Consider the following 19,177-nt stretch of genomic DNA (forward strand, 5'->3'; position numbering starts at 1 on the left):
ATGCCGAACTGCCTCCCTGCTGCCTGTTTCCAGTTCTAAAGCGCACATTCAACAGCGTGTAATTTTAATTTTGCATCATAGCTCCTTGAACTGGCATCATGTAGGGCAAGAACAACATGCAATGTGCAAGGTGCCTTGCAACACTTGTGACGCACCCGAAGCCATACTGAATTGATGCCGAAATTGGAACTTTCTAGAACATGGCTGGACTGGATGTGGTGGTCGCCACATTCAGTCCGTCCATGCCAAGATTGTGTACCTTTCTACCCATAAGATTACATTTTAAAATACTACAACTTTTCTTTCCCCGTTTACACATCGATTTTATTTTCAAACGTGGTTGCTGGGTACAGCAGAAGATGAAACACAGTTGGGCGTCATTTTTGGCTGTACTATATGCCTCACCGTTGTATAAGAAGCATCAACGATAAATTCAGAATAAGGCTGCGACTTATACACTGGAAAATGCGGTAATACACTTTATAGGTAGGACGGAGTGTGATACATAGCATTTCTTTCATTATTTTTGATGGAAGAAACTTAAAAGCATTTTTTCCTTCTTCAGCTAGTGACATTGCTTGCACGGTATAACCATGCTTTCTCGTCATCTCTGCCATTTTCAGAAAGGCAGGCTGCTACTGGGCTGCCATTGGCAAAAGTGGTTGCTGGTATCGGATAATTATCATCGGCACTATTTTATTTATACTAGTATTATTTAAAACCACCTTAATGCTTTCATCTCAAGTTTTAATACAACTAGTGATGTGCGAATAGTAATTTTCTTCGAATAATTTCGAAGCAAATATTTCGAATACAGTCGAACCTCGTTATAACGAACACTGATATAGCGAATTATCGGTTATAGCGAACTAATTACGAATTTTGGTTGGTCATGCTTCATTTCAGTGACATTTATTCTTTTATAACGAAACCGAAAACGCGAGATCCGCCGTGATATCGGCTGTAACGAAGAAATATTTGGTTTACACGAGGCTCAGAACTTGAAAGTAGCATAAAAAAAAACAAAAACCAAAATGAAAATCGAAGGCCGATACACAGCTGAATTTTTTTTTTTATCGTTTGAAAAAGTTTTGCCGTCTGGCACAAAAATCGCGTTTGGATGGTCGCGCCACCTGTGAACAGAGCGCGAAAACTCTGAAAGCTCATGACATGACAGAGGGCCGAAAGGCGGCGCCACTTGTCCAGCGGTAAAGAAAGGCAAGCGCAGCAACATTGGCAACTTTGAGGCCGGCGTTCTGACATCAGCACAGCGGCCAGTCTTGTTGTTGCAGCGCTCGAAATGGCATCGAAGAGGAAAGCGATCTCGCTCCAGACAAAGCTGCAGATACTGAGAGCTGTGGACAGTGGCCGCAAGAAAAAGGATATTGCTTCGGAATTCGGCGTTCCTCCAAGTACGTTATCCACCATTTTGGCCACTAGAAAGAAGATTCAGGGCAACACCGAGGACGCCATAAAAGCCGACCGTAAACGAGTTAGGCCTTGCCATCACCCGGACGTGGAAGCGGCTTTGCTTTCTTGGTTTAAAGATGTGAGGGCGCGAAATTTGCCGGTGTCGGGAGCACTTCTTCAACGGAAGGCCCACAGCCTGGCCTGCGTACTGGGGCATGACGATTTCTGTGCAAGCAGCGGTTGGCTGCAACGTTTCAAAGATAGGCACGAGATCGCGTGCCACACTTTGTCTGGCGAAGGGTCCGCTGTCGACATGGAGACATGTCAAACGTGGCTGGAGAATTTTCGTCCTCTGCTCCAGGAGTACGACGAGTGCGACGTATACAACGTCGACGAAACCGGCGTGTTTTTCAAATTGTTGCCAGAGCGGTCACTGGCGATGAAGAACAAGACCTGCCATGGGGGCAAGAAAAACAAAGACCGGGTGACTGTCGTCGTTGCCGTGAACATGGACGGCTCCGACAAAAGACGGCTCACCGTCATCGGCAAGTCGGCACATCCGAGGTGCCTGAAAGGCGTCCGGAATTTGCAGGTTCAATACACGTCGAACAAAAAAGCGTGGATGACGACCAAGCTTTTCGAGGACTGGCTGAGAGCGTTCGACCAGGACATGGAGAGGCAGCACAGGAAGGTCCTGTTGCTTTTGGACAACTGTTCGGCGCATAAAGTTTCGATCGTGCTGAAGGCAGTTCGCTTGCAGTTTTTGCCACCGAACGCAACTTCTGCTTTGCTGCCTTTAGACAAAGGCATTATTCGTTCGCTTAAGTGCAATTATAGGAAGCGTTTGGTGACGCACCTGGTGTTTGACATCGATCGACATAGATCGACAACAATAAACATCAAGACGACACTCGAAATGTTGTACGGGTCGTGGAATGAGGTGAGGCAGTCGACAATAAGGAACTGTTTCGCGGATGCCGGTTTTGTTCTGCCTGCCGACGAAGAAGAAGTGCAGCCCGAAGACCAGGCAGAGCTGGACAGAACTTGGGATCGGCTGGCAGTCCCAGGCGTCGAATTCGACGATTTCGTTTCGGCCGATGAGAACTTGGCCGTGGCGCCCGAGCTGACGGATCAAGAAATTGTGGATCGCGTTTTGTTGCCCGAGGATGACAGCAGCAGCAGCGACAGCGGTGAGAGTGAACGGGATGAACCAACGATGAGCAGTGCGGATGCCGCGGACATGGCCAGGAGGCTGAAAGGATATTTGGAAAAACTCCCGACGACGAAAACTGCTGACGTAGAAAAGGCCCTCTTGAGCATGGACAATGTAGAAAACTTCATTCTGCGCAGCGCTGTGAAAAGCCACCAGACGAAGATAACATCTTTCTTCAAATGAACGAATGCAAACCTGTTTGGCTGATCCCGGGCTGGCGTTGCATATGTCTCCTCGCCCAACGCCGCCTCTCCTCCTTCTCTTCTCGCCCAACGCCCCCTCTCCTCCTCCTCCTCTTCTCTCAAAGCTGCTTTGGCAGCTTTTTTTTTTCAACGGTCCCTCTCGGGGCCACCAATCGCGCTTCGGCAGAGCACGCAGGCGCGATGGTTCCCGCTGTGTCTCACTCGAGTTCCTCTCTCTACACCAAGTCGCCTATGCGCAGACACATGGTGCAGTCGTTTCGCGCCACGCACTTTCACGTGCGCGGCGACGTAAGAACAGTCGTGTCAACCTTCCCATATTCCGGCCTATTTTGATTGAATGCCACAAGGAGACAGGTAAGGATTACCACGTTTGTAGTGGGTTCAAAGCCAAGTATATAATGCATTTTAGTGTCTAGAATATTTGCGCGAGCCAAATTACGAATTTGTCACAGCCGATATTTATGTCTACTGTTACAACGAATATCGGATATAACGAACTGATTTACGGTCCCGATGCTACTTCGTTATAACGAGGTTCGACTGTACTACAAGGGCTAGTTGGTGGTTCATACTTGGTTTAAACAGCGCAAAAGACGCGGACGTAGAAAGGACACGCAAGACACACACAGCACTGTGTGTGTCTTGTGTGTTCTTTCTACGTCCGCGTCTTTTGCGCTGTTTAAACCAATTTTAAATACTTATGGCACATTTAAAGGGTTGAATAACACTATGTATTTTCAGAATTAAATATCTATTTTTGTAACACACAAGGCCATTACGTAAAAAGAAACGGAGTGAATCGAAGCTTTGTCAAACTCATTGAAGCTGTGTTGACTATCTGTGAACGTGGCCATTGGTAATTGGGGGAGTCGACCTACATCCGATGCCAACATAGTTTTTGGCTGTGAGATTATTTAAGCGGCCTATTTCAGATGTGATTGCATCGTTGTGCAGCTGTTGCTCTTCAATGGTGACTCCATGGACACTTACTGTGCATACTCACCGCTCACACGGCACAACCCTGCATTAGACATTGGAAAAGGGCCCCCATCTTCATGTTTCGTGCTGGATTTGCTTCGTGCTCTTGCCGTAGTGTTTGGTTAGCGAATTTCACGCGAAGAGGTGCAGCTGCAGCAGTCTGCTCAGACTCGTCCCACGGAAGCCAAGGGAGCCATGCGTCCTCCAAAGGATGCATGCCGCCGTGCCAGATCTGTCGTGTGTGGGTAATGCGGGCGTGGACATCTGACAGGTGCAGATCTGGGCGCTACGCTCACGCCTGCTGCCATGCGCATGCGCAGACCGGCTTCGGCCTGCACGTGGGCACTCAGGCACATGGGACGTACTCCTGGCAGGTATCTATGGAGTGTGGGCTTTGGCGTCGCGCGTGCCGCGGTGCCATTCCGCAGGAGGTACGCTGAACCAAAAACCACACAAAGCAAGTGTTCCAGAAACGTTTTTCGCTCGTGATGAAGTACTTAGAGATTTCGTATACTAAACTTTCAAATTGATTTGATTATTGAATACATTACTGTTTGAATGAATATTCGAAATTATTGATTATTCGCACACCCCTAAATAAATACCTATGCATCTCTGTTAATATCGCTCATTACTGCCACTACACACTGTGTGAGTGGTGCGGCTGTCATCGTGTTCATATTGTTGTATAGAGTTACTATGCTAACTATATATATTGTGCCCCTGATGTTAGTGTTTGAAGACACTGTGTACCATCGGGAAGACAAGGCTACCATATGAAGCAATTAAGTTCTAAATTGTTGTGCCGTGTTTCTCAGTGCCACAGTCTGATATTTGCTTACTTGGGCAGGAGCTTTCAGTTGCCATAAAAAATATATAGTAGGTAAAAGTCAGTAGGCTATCCCTTTAATGTGAACTATTGAAAGCCTCAGTAAGTTAAGAATGCTTTTACCACATTTGGTTTGTTAACACAGAAGAGCACACAGGATAGACAGAATAAGTCAGCGTCACTTCGTTTTCTTTCTTGTTGTACCTTGTATATGCATTGTATGTGTTGATGCATGTGCAATAAAAATGCAGTTGTTAGTAGTACGTAGTAGTTTGTAGTACCAGCAGTATGCTGAGTTCCTATCTCTGCTCTATTTTGTGTGCTGTTATGTTCTAGAACACTGATGTGACACGCAGACCTGCCCATCATTTAATTGTTTTATTGAATTCATTGTCCTTAGTTTGCATAGACATTGACATGACATTCAGTTTGGTTAGGTAGCTTTATCCAGCGTTCTGAGTATGATTTTGTTTGACACTGTGTTCAAACATGTGCTAGAAGGACTTGGTATATGTGTCAAATTGAAATCGTGCAGTGCCTTTCCGTAACAAGAAAAAAATTTTTACAGGGCTTGGCTGATGCAAGAGAGAACCAAACGGACGTTGAACAATGCCAGCAATCAGAAAGCAGCAACTGTGACAAGCTGCATAACTGCCATGCTTGCCACACTGAGTTTCATTGTGGCTGGCAGAATGACCATCGCTGCTACACATTTGTTCGTGACTCAGGTAAACATGTTACCATGTGCTGCAATGCATTTTATTTTTGCATTTTCATGAAGTACCTTGGTTTCACTGTCCGACTTTGTAAAAAGAATAATAAATTCAGCTTCAGGATACTTCCTGTACCATTTTATGCAGTTAAGAGGAATTTTTATCGTAATTCAAATTATGCAAAACCTACATTTCATGTTTCATTTTTTTTATTTTATTGAAATTCCCGCATTTAATTACAAGCTGAGTATGTGCATCTAGCATGGCTGTTGTATAATACTTGGAATGTTTTTTGCTACTGTCACTTTCATTTGAAGCGTTTCAGAGTGAAATGAGTCTTTTTGCTGTTTTGTGCATTTATTGTGTCTCATGCCTATCAACAGAAAAAGTCTCCTTGCTGCCTTATATTTTATGTTGTGCAGCTTCTCATATGGCGTCACTTATGTAAAGGTAATGAATGCGGCTTGAGTGCATGAAGCTTCAAATTAGGTTTAGGCTAGCTGTATCCTTGAAGTACAAGGAACCCCTTGTGAACAGGTGCACCCCCTGCAAGCACGGAATATTAGTGGTCATAAGTTACTTCCCAGTTGGTAGGTTCAGCCATTTTTGCAGAACATGATAAATAACACTGGTGTGTTCCATATTTGACAGAGTGTAAGGGTTGTTCCCAGTGGTCTGTAAATCACCGTTAATAATGTGTTTAATAATTGCTGAGCTGCCTGTGCAGCATTTGTAATACTAGATGCATGTGTCAAAATGTGTCAGTCTTCACCTTGTCCAGTGTTCCCTGGTGCCCAAGGAGCAGCATGCATCTCTGATCACTGTGGAGACCCAGGTGAAAATTTCCTGCTGGGAATCTGCTGGTCCCAACACTGCTGGGATTTTGGCAGATTCCCAGCAGCTGCTGGGACCAGCAGGAGCTGCTGGGACCAGCAGGCGTTGCTGGGACCAGCAGGCGTTGCTGGGACCAGCAGGCGTTGCTGGGACCAGCAGTTGTTGCTGGGACCAGCAGGCGCTGCTGGGACCAGCAGGTGTTAGTGGGACCAGCAGGCACTGAAATTAGCTTTTGACCTCTCGAAATTCGTGAAAGAATAACATCAGTAGAAACGAGGCAAATACCACAAATACAGTGCTGTCTGGTATTTGTATCACTTCTATTGTTCTAGTTCCTTCACGCAGAATTTGAGGAACCTAAGCTAAACTAACATGCCAGTTCTGCTCATCCGAGACTGCCGAGCAAACACAGCTCATTGGACACAGGTTCCCACTTGCTGCTTTGACGCATACTAATGCATTGCATGTTCTCAACAGCAGGAGAAGGCAAGAAGCTCTACTTGTCTTGTGCAGTTTAGCATGTTTATTCTCATGTGAATGGACAGTTCACTGCATATCCTTCCTCTTGGATTTTACGACATCTTGAATCTTCTCGCTGAGGATCCTGTTGATGTTTTTTTACGACGGGGTCCACGTCCACGCCCTTTTGTAGACCCCAGTGCTTGACCGTGGCTGCAAAAAAGTATTTACAACAGTTAATAAGGTGCTGCAGAGATAGCTGCCATATGAAAGAAAGGAGGGGTGTGACACAGTAGGATCCAGCAGGTGATTGCAGGGGCATAGTGCGCATGATCCAGCAGGTGATTGCAGGGGCATAGTGCGCATAACTCCCAACTTGCTATAATAACTAAAGAACTTTAGCCAACTCGCTTCTTGGCCTATAAAGAATTATCATTCACGGTTTCAGATTTAATCTGACGTTTAAAGGTGTCTGATAATTATAAGGCAGCTTATAGCTAAGCAGGCGTACTACTTACCACTTGGCGGCTGTCGCGGCTTTGAGCTGCCAGTGTTTTGCTTCTGGCATCGTCCATGTTTTTTTTTAGCATGGTCTCATCATACTCTGCTTTTTTGGATGCCAGCAGAGTTCGCTTTTGCTTCTAAAGAACGAAAAAACTAAAAACACAGGATGTGCTGCAACAAGCATACACTACAACACATCGCAGGTTAAATTTCACGAGATTGCACAATGAAACAAGATATAACACTGCACAATGCAAGCACACCTTCTTCTTTTGGGCTGCTGTTTCCTCTTCACATGTCTCACTTGAAGAATCATGCGGATCTAGAATTTTTGGCATCGCAAGTCTTTTTTTTTTTCATCCTTTCCTGGATTTCTTTCTCCAACTCTGCAGTGAGAAATTCAGACATACACACACATATATTATAGTAACCCAGTTCGCGTGGCAAAATCTCATGCAATTAAGGTGCACAAAACTGAGCCATTACCTCCTAGCATCAGGACTTGGGTGCTGTAGTGACTGCTGTCCTTTCCGTCCAGCGGATCTCTCCAGAACGCGGTATACACAGACCGCGTATTGAAGTCTGTGTTGTTTTTCGGGTTGAAATTCGTAATATCCTTTGCAGGAATCACGTACAACTTATCTATATCGTGCGCGAACCTGACAACGGCAAACATCGCACGTGTCTGTGGAGCGTGATGCACACCAAGGATCACTAATAACTCTGCAAGCGCAGATCAGCCGCAGATTATTTAACTGAATAAGTTCGGATTAGCGAAGTAATTTAAAAAGCTAAAAGCCGCCACAGTATGATAGAACAGAGAGACGGGGATCGATACTCGTCCGTGCACTCCGAGAAGACAGGGAAAAAGGGGAATAGAAAAGTAAACAGGTACCCAATGTTGCTATCTCCAAAAATCGATGCGACAAACTTCGGACAAGAAAAAAGGTAGTCAGTAAGCAAGTTTTTCAAAACTGGTTTAAAACAAAACAATTGATACACAGTTACTTATTAAGTTTTAGTGGCATGTTCATGTAATTAAATGTGCTAATTTACTCGTAAATCAGTTCAATGAGCTCTTGAAGGATAGCCACATCGGCATTTTCACCAGTCCAGGTTGTCTAAATCTAATCCAAATCCAACTAGACGCTTCGTTCAACTCGACGACTGTAGTGCAGTGAACTAGTATATTTTCTGTAACTGTAGGGCCTCCTGCAAAATAGGCTAGGACACGAGTTTTTTTTTTTTTTGTAAGGGCCGCCCGATACAAAGAGAAAGCCCCATATCCAAATCCTGCAGCAGCAACAGCAATCCCCGCCTAGTGCTTCTCTTCGGTCGACGTTCAAGTGCTATTCGGATGGTGGCCGTGGTATTATTGTCACAGTGAGCTGAAAGAATGGGCCGCAGGAATAAGCGGTACCGGCGTTGTCTTGACCCAGGCTGCGATGCTGGTCTTCCGACTTCCACCAGAAGTTATCTTCGGATGTCTGCGCACCCACCGTCTCTAGCTGAAGGGCCTACGCGGTAATCGTCACCAGTGCAAGGGGATACGCACCCGACGTCAACAGCGCAAGGATCTCCGCGGCCGCCACCATCGCCAGCGCAAGGATCTACACGCTAAGCTTCGCCAGAGCAAGGACCTATGCGGTCATCTTCACCAGCGCAGACATCACCACAGGCCACGCATCATGATGGGGATGATTATGGCAGCAGCTATAATTGGTCAGGTCCTACGGAAACTCCTACATCGTCGAGCAATCACACGCAACTGCCTGACTTTTCCGAGCACCCTGAGACGTCAGATCAGACGCAATGCAGTAATTTAACTGTTGAGGACTTCCTTGCACTGACTGTGAATTTTGCCATTGAGTGTGGATTGTCTTGGAAGGCAATCAAAGCGCTTCAAAGACTGATATTATATATTCTTGATAGGCATGATCTTCCATTGACGAAGTATCGTTTTAAGAAAAGCGTTGGAGTTGGAATTCACAAGGCGAAGTTCCACTTTTACTGCTAGCCGTGCATGAAGCTTGTCGCAGAAGCTTGTCACTGTGTTTCTTTATTTAGTTACACCTGTCTCCCAATAAATACTCAAGTTTCAAGCGCTGAAGCAGTTGCCAAATGGCTGTTAATACACACCTTCTGAATGAAACTAGTCATGTCTAGTTGGTTTCCAACTAGCTAGGTCATCTGGTCCAATACACGCCAGGTTGAATTCCCAGCTGATCAGTTTTTCTCCAGGCAAGTAAATAATAATCTCAATATAAAGCCGGTTTCTTCTCTACTGAGACCAGTAGAACCCTTCTGACGACCGGCTACTTGATTTTAAAAGCAACAATATGTTTCAGTTGACTGAGTACAAAACCAGCAGGTTTACTGCTGGGACCAGTTGATCGAGTACAAAACCAGCAAGGTTGCTGCTGGGACCAATCCGCCAACACAAAACCAGCAAGTGGTGCTGCTGGGACCAGCAGGCTCAGACATCAAAACCAGCAAGGTTGCTGCTGGGACCAGTTCCCAACACAAAACCAGCAAGTAGTGCTGCTGGGACCAGCAGGTTCAGACCAAAACCAGCAAGTGGGCTGCTGGGACCAGCAGGCCCAGACCGAAACCAGCAAAGTTGCTGCTGGGACCAGTACAAACCAGCAGATTCCCAGCAGGAAATTTTCACCTGGGGACTGCACTGCATAAAGCAGTTCTAAGGTACAATGCTGGCTGCTGCAGGGTTACCAAAGAAATCTGTGTCGATGAGGCTCACACACCTGGCCACACCTACTAGCCATCCAGGAAGCTGCCGAAAAAGATGCCCTTTGCATGGGCAAGGCCAAGAAATGAAACTGGGTGAAGACTTTACTGGCGGCAGAGGAAAAAAAGTGTGGAAAGACGCCATCAGCTATTCTGCAGGGTCATTTTAGACCTTTGAACGTAATTACAACTTTCGAGGGCCATTTTCTCAGAATGAATTTTTTACCTGGTGTGGCTGCTTATCCCAGCTGCACCTCGGGAACCGCTAATCGGATTTCTATCAGGTTTTTCTTATTCCATACTTGAATACATTTTTGAAGGCATGACAAGCCCTTTTATTCAAGATATTGTGTCTGGAATTTGTGATAAACAATTAAAATTTGGATAAGGCAAGTCTAATCAGTGACACTGAATTCAGTGCTGTGCTAAAATTTGTCAGCAAGGAAATGTAGAAAAAAAAAAAGGCCCTGTCATGCCCTGAGGTGCCTATCCAGGAATTGCCACAGTGAATTTCACCGTGCTAACACGTTTAGCCAATTCACCAGGGCTGGGATAAAGGGACCCATGTGAACCATTTTGATGTACTCCTGTAACTTGAGAACCAGTGTGCATAGCTCCATGAAACTTTGTAGTTCTTCAGGTGTTTGTGCTGTGAGCCTACCCTGAAAATTTCACCAAAATATCTTAAGAAACAAAAAAAATTGAGCTTCAAAGAATAGACTTTCCCCATAAGTAGTCCGACAAGACACTTTTAAAAGGCAGCTGACCCCCAAGCTGACGTACTTGTAGTATGCACTGTCACTCGGCCACATGCATTACGGCACATGACTGAGTACATAGCAGACAAACTCTGACATCTTAAGCCTGCTTTCTTCATGGCTTGTAAGCAGGACTGTGTTCTTCGCAACATCGAAACTAGAGCTTGGAGAGGGGTCGGAGACGGTAGCGCTTTTGTCAGAGCGCTGAGCCACATCTTGACAGTGCACTCACAGTGAAGAGATGAATGACTGCTTGCTGACCAATTTTGAGTTTTCCTATTGGCATCTAATTTCTGCATCCAATAATGTTTTTGCTGGAGATACCAGTAGCCGCAAGTCATGCAGTTCTGTGGTCACAGGATTGGTTGGCAAGCTTGGTGTTAATTAAGCATACTGCTGATCAAAAGTTTAATTTGCTTCTGATGCATTTTGATTTTATTCAGCAGTAAATAGCCGCTGCAGTGGCTCAGTGGTTATGGTGCTCGGCTGCTGACCCAAAAGACGTGGGTTCGATCGCAGCCATGGGGGTTGCATTTCGATGGAGGTGAAATGTTAGAGAAATGTGTACTATCAGATGTGGGTGCACGTTAAAGAATTCCAGGGGGTAGAAATTTTCCAGAGCCCTCTTCTACAGTGTCCCTCGTATCCTGTGTTGCTTTGGGATGTTGGACTCCTTAAAATCTTATGCAGTAAACAAATGCTAAAGAGGAGAAGAAAATGGGTCAGCAATATACTCAGTCAGAAAAAGACAGCTGTCCTTGCCTCCTCATAAAAATCAGGAGACAAGAACAAGCATGCTTTTTCAACAGTTGTTACAGCTGGGAGTGCTGTCTTTCATGTCTAGCTGTGCTCTTAATTGTAATGCCTTCCACTATCGCGCTTCAGGAAACGTTTCACTAAAGCTCAACGCGGAGCTCAGCAAGTATAAGTTTTCAACTCATATGCATCGATTTAGTATAGAATAGTACCCAAATGTGTTGTGTGCCAGCACAAGCCATGTAAAGTACACCTGGTTAATGCTTTCCCTGTTTCTTCTATCAACTCCTGGCCAGCTGAGCACATGTGTTTGTTCTGCCCAGGCAACAAGACAGAAAAGGCAGTGCTGTCTGACAACTACCGTGTGAAGTGCGACAACTCTTGCAGCTCACGGACAACGTGCAAAGCCTGTATATTGGGCAGCTGCATGTGGTGCATCAGCCAGCAGCGATGCCTCGAAACCAATGCATATGCTGCCACCTTTCCCCTGGCCCAGTGCACTGAGTGGATCACTACGAAGTGTTCAGGTAGGCTGCAGTCCATGCTGTTACGAGAATGCCGTCCTGCGGCTAGCTGTTGAACACGTGGCTAGCACTGTTCGGTGCAATGTCATGCTTGTGAAATGTGACCTGTACTGTAAGCTGCCATGTTTACTAGATTCTAATGCTCACCTTTCTTTTATGTTGCATGCGCACATGAGTTAGCATCTGAAGCTGAGAATTAGTATGTCCATGTGTGCACGTGTATGGCTGCATTGTGATGGAATTAAAAAATATTCACTCGTCATCCATTGATGGTAGGGCCCTTGATACCCATGATCACTTGCCCTCTGAGCTGGCCATTTAGCCTAAGGGGTGTGGTTGTGCGGGGGCTAGTTACTGTGACATCAATACATCACAATATGCTGTGAACAGACACACAAAGTGAGAAAGGTGTGTTTCAATGTAGCCGAACCTCGATATAACGAACCTGAATTTAACAAGTTTTTTTTTTCATTTCCCAGTCTCTGTCCTATTGAAAACTGTGTATTTTTTTTTTCACGATATAACGAAGTCCTCGTGCATCACACGCACATACCAAGAACCTCCTTGACAAGCAGACAAAGATGAAAAGTTTAGCTGAGACAGACCACAATTTGTATGCACCCTTTTATGCACAAATGTTGCAGGCAGGCTTCAGTTTGTAGAGCAGAACGTACCACTGGTGCCATCTGTCATGTACTGTCAGCAACAAATGAAACGCTAACAAGACAATTGAACAACAAACAGCAAAATGAGAAGCTGTTGGCTGAGAGAACCTCAATGCTAAAAGAAGGTAATTTCAGTTCAAGGGTGCAAAGACCGTCTTTTAGGAGGGTTAATCAACCTCACTTGTATTTCCTTTCCAGGAGCTAATACGTTGGTGCCGTTGTGTTGACACTTCAGTTCCATTGTTTGCGTTTCGTTCATTGATGTTAGGCAGGTAACAACTTTATACAGTTCAGAAGAGCATGTCGTCGGGCAAGTTGGCTTTGCATGATATATAAATTGCGCTACAGGAGTTGTGTACAGCTTACCCCTTTCTTGTGGGTCTTCTTATGCAGGCCAAACTGGCCGCTCCATTAATGACCAGCTACGGGAGCGTGCGAAAAATTTAGAAAATAGCTACAGAACCTTGGATCTTGTGCGGCATGTTTCTTCCTGTGTCAGTACATGTAGGGCTAGATTTGAGAACACGTAAGGTTCTAGGCAGGAGCGCCAATGTAAAAGCTTGGCTTGTGCTGGAGGCCTTCCGTATTAAAAGATTATCTGATCGCTGCGCAAGTGATGCTTCTTTGCAGATTTATACCGTTGTATGTGCTTATCTGAATTAGTTTTTTCCATAATCGAAACGCGGTTGTTTGACGTGTGTGCCTCCACTGTCTTTGCGCATGCCCGTATGTTTTGCTTCATATTCCGTGTGTCGCACCCCATTAAACAGTTGGTAGCAGCGCTTGTCAGTTATCGCATGTGTTTCTTCTCGGTCCTTGTCCAAGTTTTCCGCACACTTCATTTAGTACATCATGTAATAACTTTATTTCTGAGGGATTTTAGGGAGGGGCTGGAGAGATCAGATGGCCGCATGTCCTGGCGTCATTGCGGCCTCCGCAGCCCAGGTGAGCGTCGGCTTCCGCGCTGCACAACAGTGCCTCCCACTGTTCGGTTGGGGTGATTGTTGGATGTGTGAAGGATAGGTGTTGGACATTCCCAAAGGGATTGTGGTAGTGTGGCTGGCTGTGAGCGGAATTTGCATTCGATGTGTATCTGTTTGGGTGTATTCTGGAGAGTATAAGCAGGTGTGGGTAGGTATTTGGATGCAGCTGTTGCCACGCGTTCGCTTTAGTTTTGGTCAGCGACTTGTGTGTAGGTGGATGGAGGGTCCGCCAGTCGGTATGCTGATATAATTTCTTGGTAAGTTTGGAAGCTACCCCTGGATCCAGACACCATCTCTCGCCGAGTAACTTCCCTCGCCCTGTAGGCCAGTTCATGGGCAGGGTAGAGATGTGGTCAGCTAGATTGCCTGGGAGGTCAGATTAAGGTGATTTTCGATTGTCGTGCTGGGGCGCCTTCAAGAATGAGATGTGCACTTGGGGAGACTCGGCCACAGGCTAAGTTGCAGATGGCAGTCTTACTATTGCTGATAATTGTGCAGACGTCTGCCATGGCAATAGCTAGGGCAATGGCTGCTTCTTCTGGCATGGTGCCTATTATGGAGCAGCCGTTCTTAACTGCCCCGTATTCGTCTGTGATGACTGCAGTTATGGCTGCCTTTTGATCGTGTTCTATAACATAGTGTAGGCAACTTGGGGATCTTAGTGATGGCACTGATGTAGGCTGACATCTTGCCGTCATTCTTTCTTGGTGATACTCCGGGTGCATATTTTTGGCTATAGGGGGGGGATGACTAATTTGCTCCACATCTTTCTGGGAACTGCAGATTTGGGATTTGGAGATGGACCTAGCAGGAGGCCAAAATTTTTTAGGAGTGCTCTGCCCACTTCGTGCACGATAGGTGGCCTTCCACTAGTTCATCGATGGTATTGTGCAGACCCAAGGCCAAAAGCGGGGTTGTGGATGTGTTTTGAGGTAGCCGGAGTGTGCATTTGACTGCGCCTCTGATGAGGCGGTCCAACTTTGGCCTGTCCACGCATGCTGTTTGATATACAGGGCAACGTATACCATGCGGCTGAGGACAAAAGCTTGGGTCAGTCTCAGCAGATCGAGTTCTTTCATGCCACTGTGCTTATTTGAGATCCTCTTGATAAGGCAGACAGTTTGAAACCTGCGATGGGCACGCTCCACCATCAGCCTCATGTGTAGTGTGGTGAAGCCTGTTGCCTGTCTTTGGCACGGACACTGCATGGTTCTGGAGGTTCAGTATATAGCATAGACCTCTTATAACGCATACCGCGGGAGTCGGGAAAATCTGCATTATAAGCGGTACTGCACTGTAACCAAACATAGTTTTTCCATGCATTCACGTTTTCAGAATGGCCAGCCTACCTTTCAGAGTGCACCTGACAATGCATCAGACGCGCAACACTGCAATCACAGACAACGAAGTTTATTTGATATTTTTGTCGAAGAGTCGTAATGAATGAAAGAATGCTGTTATTTTAGTCTGGCACTTCGATTAACTGCATTGCTAATGACGGCATCTTCAAAAACAGTGAAGCACTTCAGCGCTTGCTCGCTGAGGTTTCTCTGAGCGTAGTAGAGGCGCAGTTTGTTGCAACAGTTGAGCATGTCTTTGCAAAAAACTTCTGCTGCACTTTCACTCGCTTCGTCGGGCTCATCCTCGGATAGAGACCCATCGTGACCGCACACCGCTGCCACGATGTCTTCATCTGTGGCGACTACTTCACACGGAACGCCGCTGGGGTCGGCGATGACGACGACTAGCTTATCTCGTGCTGGTCCTTGAAACGTTGAATACAACAGTTGAGTGAGTCACGCCCCAAAATGTTTGCAAGGCACCTGGCATTGGCTTGCAATATCGAGCAACTTACAGGAACACTCTGGGCCCGGACCTCACGAAACAGTTCAAATGAAGCGGTGACATCTTCGTGCTTTGACGCACGAATCCGCTTCCTTGCAAGCGACGCGGATTCTTCCTGCAGCTGTTGTCGCAACTTTCGCTGTTCTTCTAAATGGCGGACACAGTATCGTCGGCGACACCATACTTTTTTGCCACTATAGCCTTTTTCAAACTGCTCTCAACGTCTCTCATAATGCTCTGCTGGTTTCGAGAGCTTGCAGTTTCCTGCCTTTCAGAGGAGCAGACGCCATCGAAACTGTAGACTTGCTCACATTGTCAGCTGACTTGCCTACGGTGTCAACTTTTCCCTGCACGCGACGACACATACTTCGCTCATGGGCTCCGGCATGACAAAACGCTACCTCACTTGCGCGCGGTACGAGCAGCGCTTGCAGCGTCGTGCCGTGCGCTCGCCGCCGCTGTGGCCATTGCTCCAACATGCCCGTCTGGTCATGCCATAACCTGCTTTCAAGTTTTGTCCAATCAGTGTGCCTAGCAGAGGCGCACCGGAGAGTGAGAGGAAAAAATGCCTGCTTTGCAACTTTTTTTTTTTTTTTCCATCCTCTCCTGCTTTCTGCCTTGCATTGAACCACGCTGACAATGCTCTCCCGCCCCGCCTATTGTGCCCTTCTTGCACAATCTGGGAAGCATGCTCCTTGTGCTCGCCGGTACCCACGTACCCGCGCCGGTACGCGGGTCGCCAGGCTTTCCAGAAACCGTACTATATGCGATTTTCGGTTACGCGCTGCCGCTTATTAAGCGGTACACCAATACATTGAACTCTGTGGGAAGCGAAGCGGTTGTCACAAAAAGCCGCATACAATGCAATCCCGCATTATAAGCGGTTACATTATAAATGGTCTGAGCTGTATCCATTTTTTCGGCTGGGTTATTTTCGGCCGGAAAAGTTTGTAATGTACGTTTGGACCTTTTTGCCCTCAATATAATGCCATTTGATCCTTTTGAACGACATCATCATCTCCAGGCACCGGCTGCCGGGCGCCTTGTGGTTCGCTGCCAAATCACCAGAATATCACCCTGCTTTTCTTGGCACTAATACTGAATGCATATCAAAATAAGTGGAGCATTATAATAAAGTGAATATGGCACATTTCCTTGAGCAGTGCATTGTGCTCATGTCTTAGTCACTTGGTTGACATACATGCAACAAGTTTGTGCCATCTGTTGGTTTGAATATGAGCACTGTCACATACTTTTTTTTGCTCTAAATTTTATATTAGCATCTAAATTCTTTTTGTGCATTTATACTGCGTCAGTTGCCAATTCCTTTCCAGACTAAAGAAACAGAATAGCATGTTTGAAACATAGTCTGTGTGTTTGCGCCAATAGGGCACTGAAATAAGCATGTCTTTTTAGTTAAACATACCGCATTTACTCACGTAATTTGTGCACCCCTAATTTGTTACCTGGATTTATAAAAAAACAACTTTTAATCACATATTTTGCGCTCCCTATGCATAAGCACACCAGCATGCACGCAGATGCGCACAGGACAGGCTCGGGAAGATCTGAGCGGCCGCATGTGGCTGCGAAAGGTGAGCGAGCAAAAAAAGTCGGTAATTTGTTTGTAAATTAGTTGCGGTAAAGAAAAGTTGATTGCACACCGTTTACCCAGCTCGCTCATGCCGGTGGTCACTTTTCTGTACGAACGGCTGCAAGAGCAATCTTCCGGTAACCTCCAGAGTATGTGTCGTGCCAGAATCCAAAACGTACTGAACCGTTGGTTATTCTGTTTGCCACTACACAGCCGGGCACTGTTGTGAGCACAGCGTTTTATCGCCTTGTATCTCCATTTGCTTCTGACTGCTGGCTTTGTAATTGTTATCATTCCGCGTTCATAGCTTTGAGCTGCGCATGCACCGTCATGTCATCACAAGGGGAACAACATAACGTGGGTCTGTGGCAGGCGCGTGGGGTGAGCCAGCTTATATTTGAAGTCAACTTTTTTTTTTTGCCCAGCAAGAGGTGCAAGTTGTGGGGTCTACTGATACGCAGCAATATGCCGTACCCAAGAGTGGAATTAGCCGGGCCAGTTGGCTCAGCGCTCGTGTTTGTCTCATCCTTATTGCCCCGTCTGTCGCGCTGTTATTTATGTGTGAATATGCCTTATACTTAGCACGTTATGACCTGTGTAGCTTTTTCAGGACGTATTCATGCAATCTGCACATAATTTGCACACCTCCTTTTTTTTAATCCTTAATTTTAGGAAAAAAGTGCATAAATTACGTGAGTAAGTATGGTAATAAAAATTATCAAAAAGCGTGCTTGCCATAAGGGCTTCCTTTGAACCTTAGGTTAAAGAATAATGGCACGAAAAAGCTGCTGGCCTGCTTTCAGTGCATCTATATCATTTATAATAAACTCGTCTAGGCCTCTAGTATATGAAAATAACTTCCTTGGCAGTGCTGGCAAGGAGAATGTGACCAATGTCTTGCAGGTCATTGCAGCTTTACTCTGTCTCACTGCTAAATTTTAATTGCCAAATAGGCTAGATCAGAATATGCGAGGACCAGAGAGTGCGAGGGGGGATGTCCCTGTAACTGCTTATTCTCAGTTTTTTTCTGCTTGATAGTTGCCATATGCTCATTGACTATTGTTTTTCACACTTTTTGTCAGTGCACTAACGCCTACAGTATCAATTGAGATTAAGGGGGGAGACGGCTCTTAGAGGCGAAAAAATCATGAAAAAATCTATTTTTCAAAAATGTAATTTTCGAAATCTGCAGCTGTTTCTCTACCACCCTGTGAATTTTCTAATCTCTAGAGCCAATATTTGGGCTGTAAAAGGAGTATAAAACTTCGATCCGAGCTCGCTCTTGGCAAATTTTCGCGCAACAACGGGGCTTTTTCCGAGACATGCTATTATCGTTTCACTGCAGCGATCGCGGCCATCTTGGTCTCGTTTGGAAGAGCTGCTTTTCGTTTTAAATTTCGCGCAGTTCCTGCTCCTTTATGCTTATTGGATGAGGGAGAAAATGCCGCCAAAAAGCAGTCGCAACGCGCGATGCTATTCGCTAGTCGGTGCACGTGACTGAAAGCTGCTATCTGATTGGCTGAAGGGCCTCGTGTCGTCTGCTGGAAGCGTCTGTTGAGCCCAAGCGGTAGCCATTTTGTCAAGGTATGTTCGCTGGTGCATCTCGCGACGATGTCAACGCCGGCGCCAAAGTTCAGCACGACGCACAGATACGAAAAAAAGAGGAAAAAATCGCTCATTAACAACCTCAAGAAGAGCGCCACGGTCACCTCGAGCACCGCGGACACCACAGGCACCGTGGGTACGCCTCCGCCAGCGGATCGGGAGGTGCCGACCGAGCTAGGCCTAACGGCGCCGCCGGTCGCGGAAGCCTCATCGGGCAGCGGCCGTGTTCGTCGCGATACCCGAATGCTGCAACCTTCCGAGATAGAAGAAAGGGACAAAAAAGCCCAGGAGAAACTTCAGGAGATGGCATCAGCGGCAGCAACAGAGCGAAAGGCAGCATTCTTCGGTGCAAAGGGAGACGCCGCAACTGCCCCACCCGGCGACACCTTCTCCATCGTCAGCTTGCGCTTGGTGAACGAGATGCTGTCGTCAGTGAAGTGCAAAGTATGCAATCTTCAGTGCTCGCTCAAAAAGCGCCATTTTAATAACTCTGGTCAGACAGACTACCTTCCAGGAGGTTATTAAGTGTCTGCTGATGCCAGTATATAAATAAATTTGA

The 19,177-nt window shown here is 46.2% G+C and overlaps 1 protein-coding gene and 1 long non-coding RNA gene across 2 annotated transcripts in view; one reads left to right on the top strand and one right to left on the bottom strand.

Annotated features, from left to right (window-relative positions):
* dsd (attractin-like protein dsd) overlaps window positions 1–19,177 on the top strand; it is a 116,158-nt gene that overhangs the window by 34,888 nt on the left and 62,093 nt on the right. Inside the window, exons 12-13 of the mRNA XM_077645532.1 lie at window positions 5,202–5,361; window positions 11,726–11,929. Coding sequence (XP_077501658.1) covers window positions 5,202–5,361; window positions 11,726–11,929 — 364 coding nt within the window. The remainder of the gene's footprint in view (window positions 1–5,201; window positions 5,362–11,725; window positions 11,930–19,177) is intronic.
* On the bottom strand, window positions 6,681–7,298 carry LOC144112705 (uncharacterized). Its single transcript, XR_013310387.1, has 2 exons — window positions 7,158–7,298; window positions 6,681–6,852 (listed from the first exon to the last, which is right to left on the bottom strand). It is a non-coding gene; the product is annotated as an uncharacterized LOC144112705 (long non-coding RNA).

This window comes from Amblyomma americanum, chromosome 1 (genome assembly GCF_052857255.1).
Source record: "Amblyomma americanum isolate KBUSLIRL-KWMA chromosome 1, ASM5285725v1, whole genome shotgun sequence".
NCBI lineage: Eukaryota > Metazoa > Arthropoda > Arachnida > Ixodida > Ixodidae > Amblyomma > Amblyomma americanum.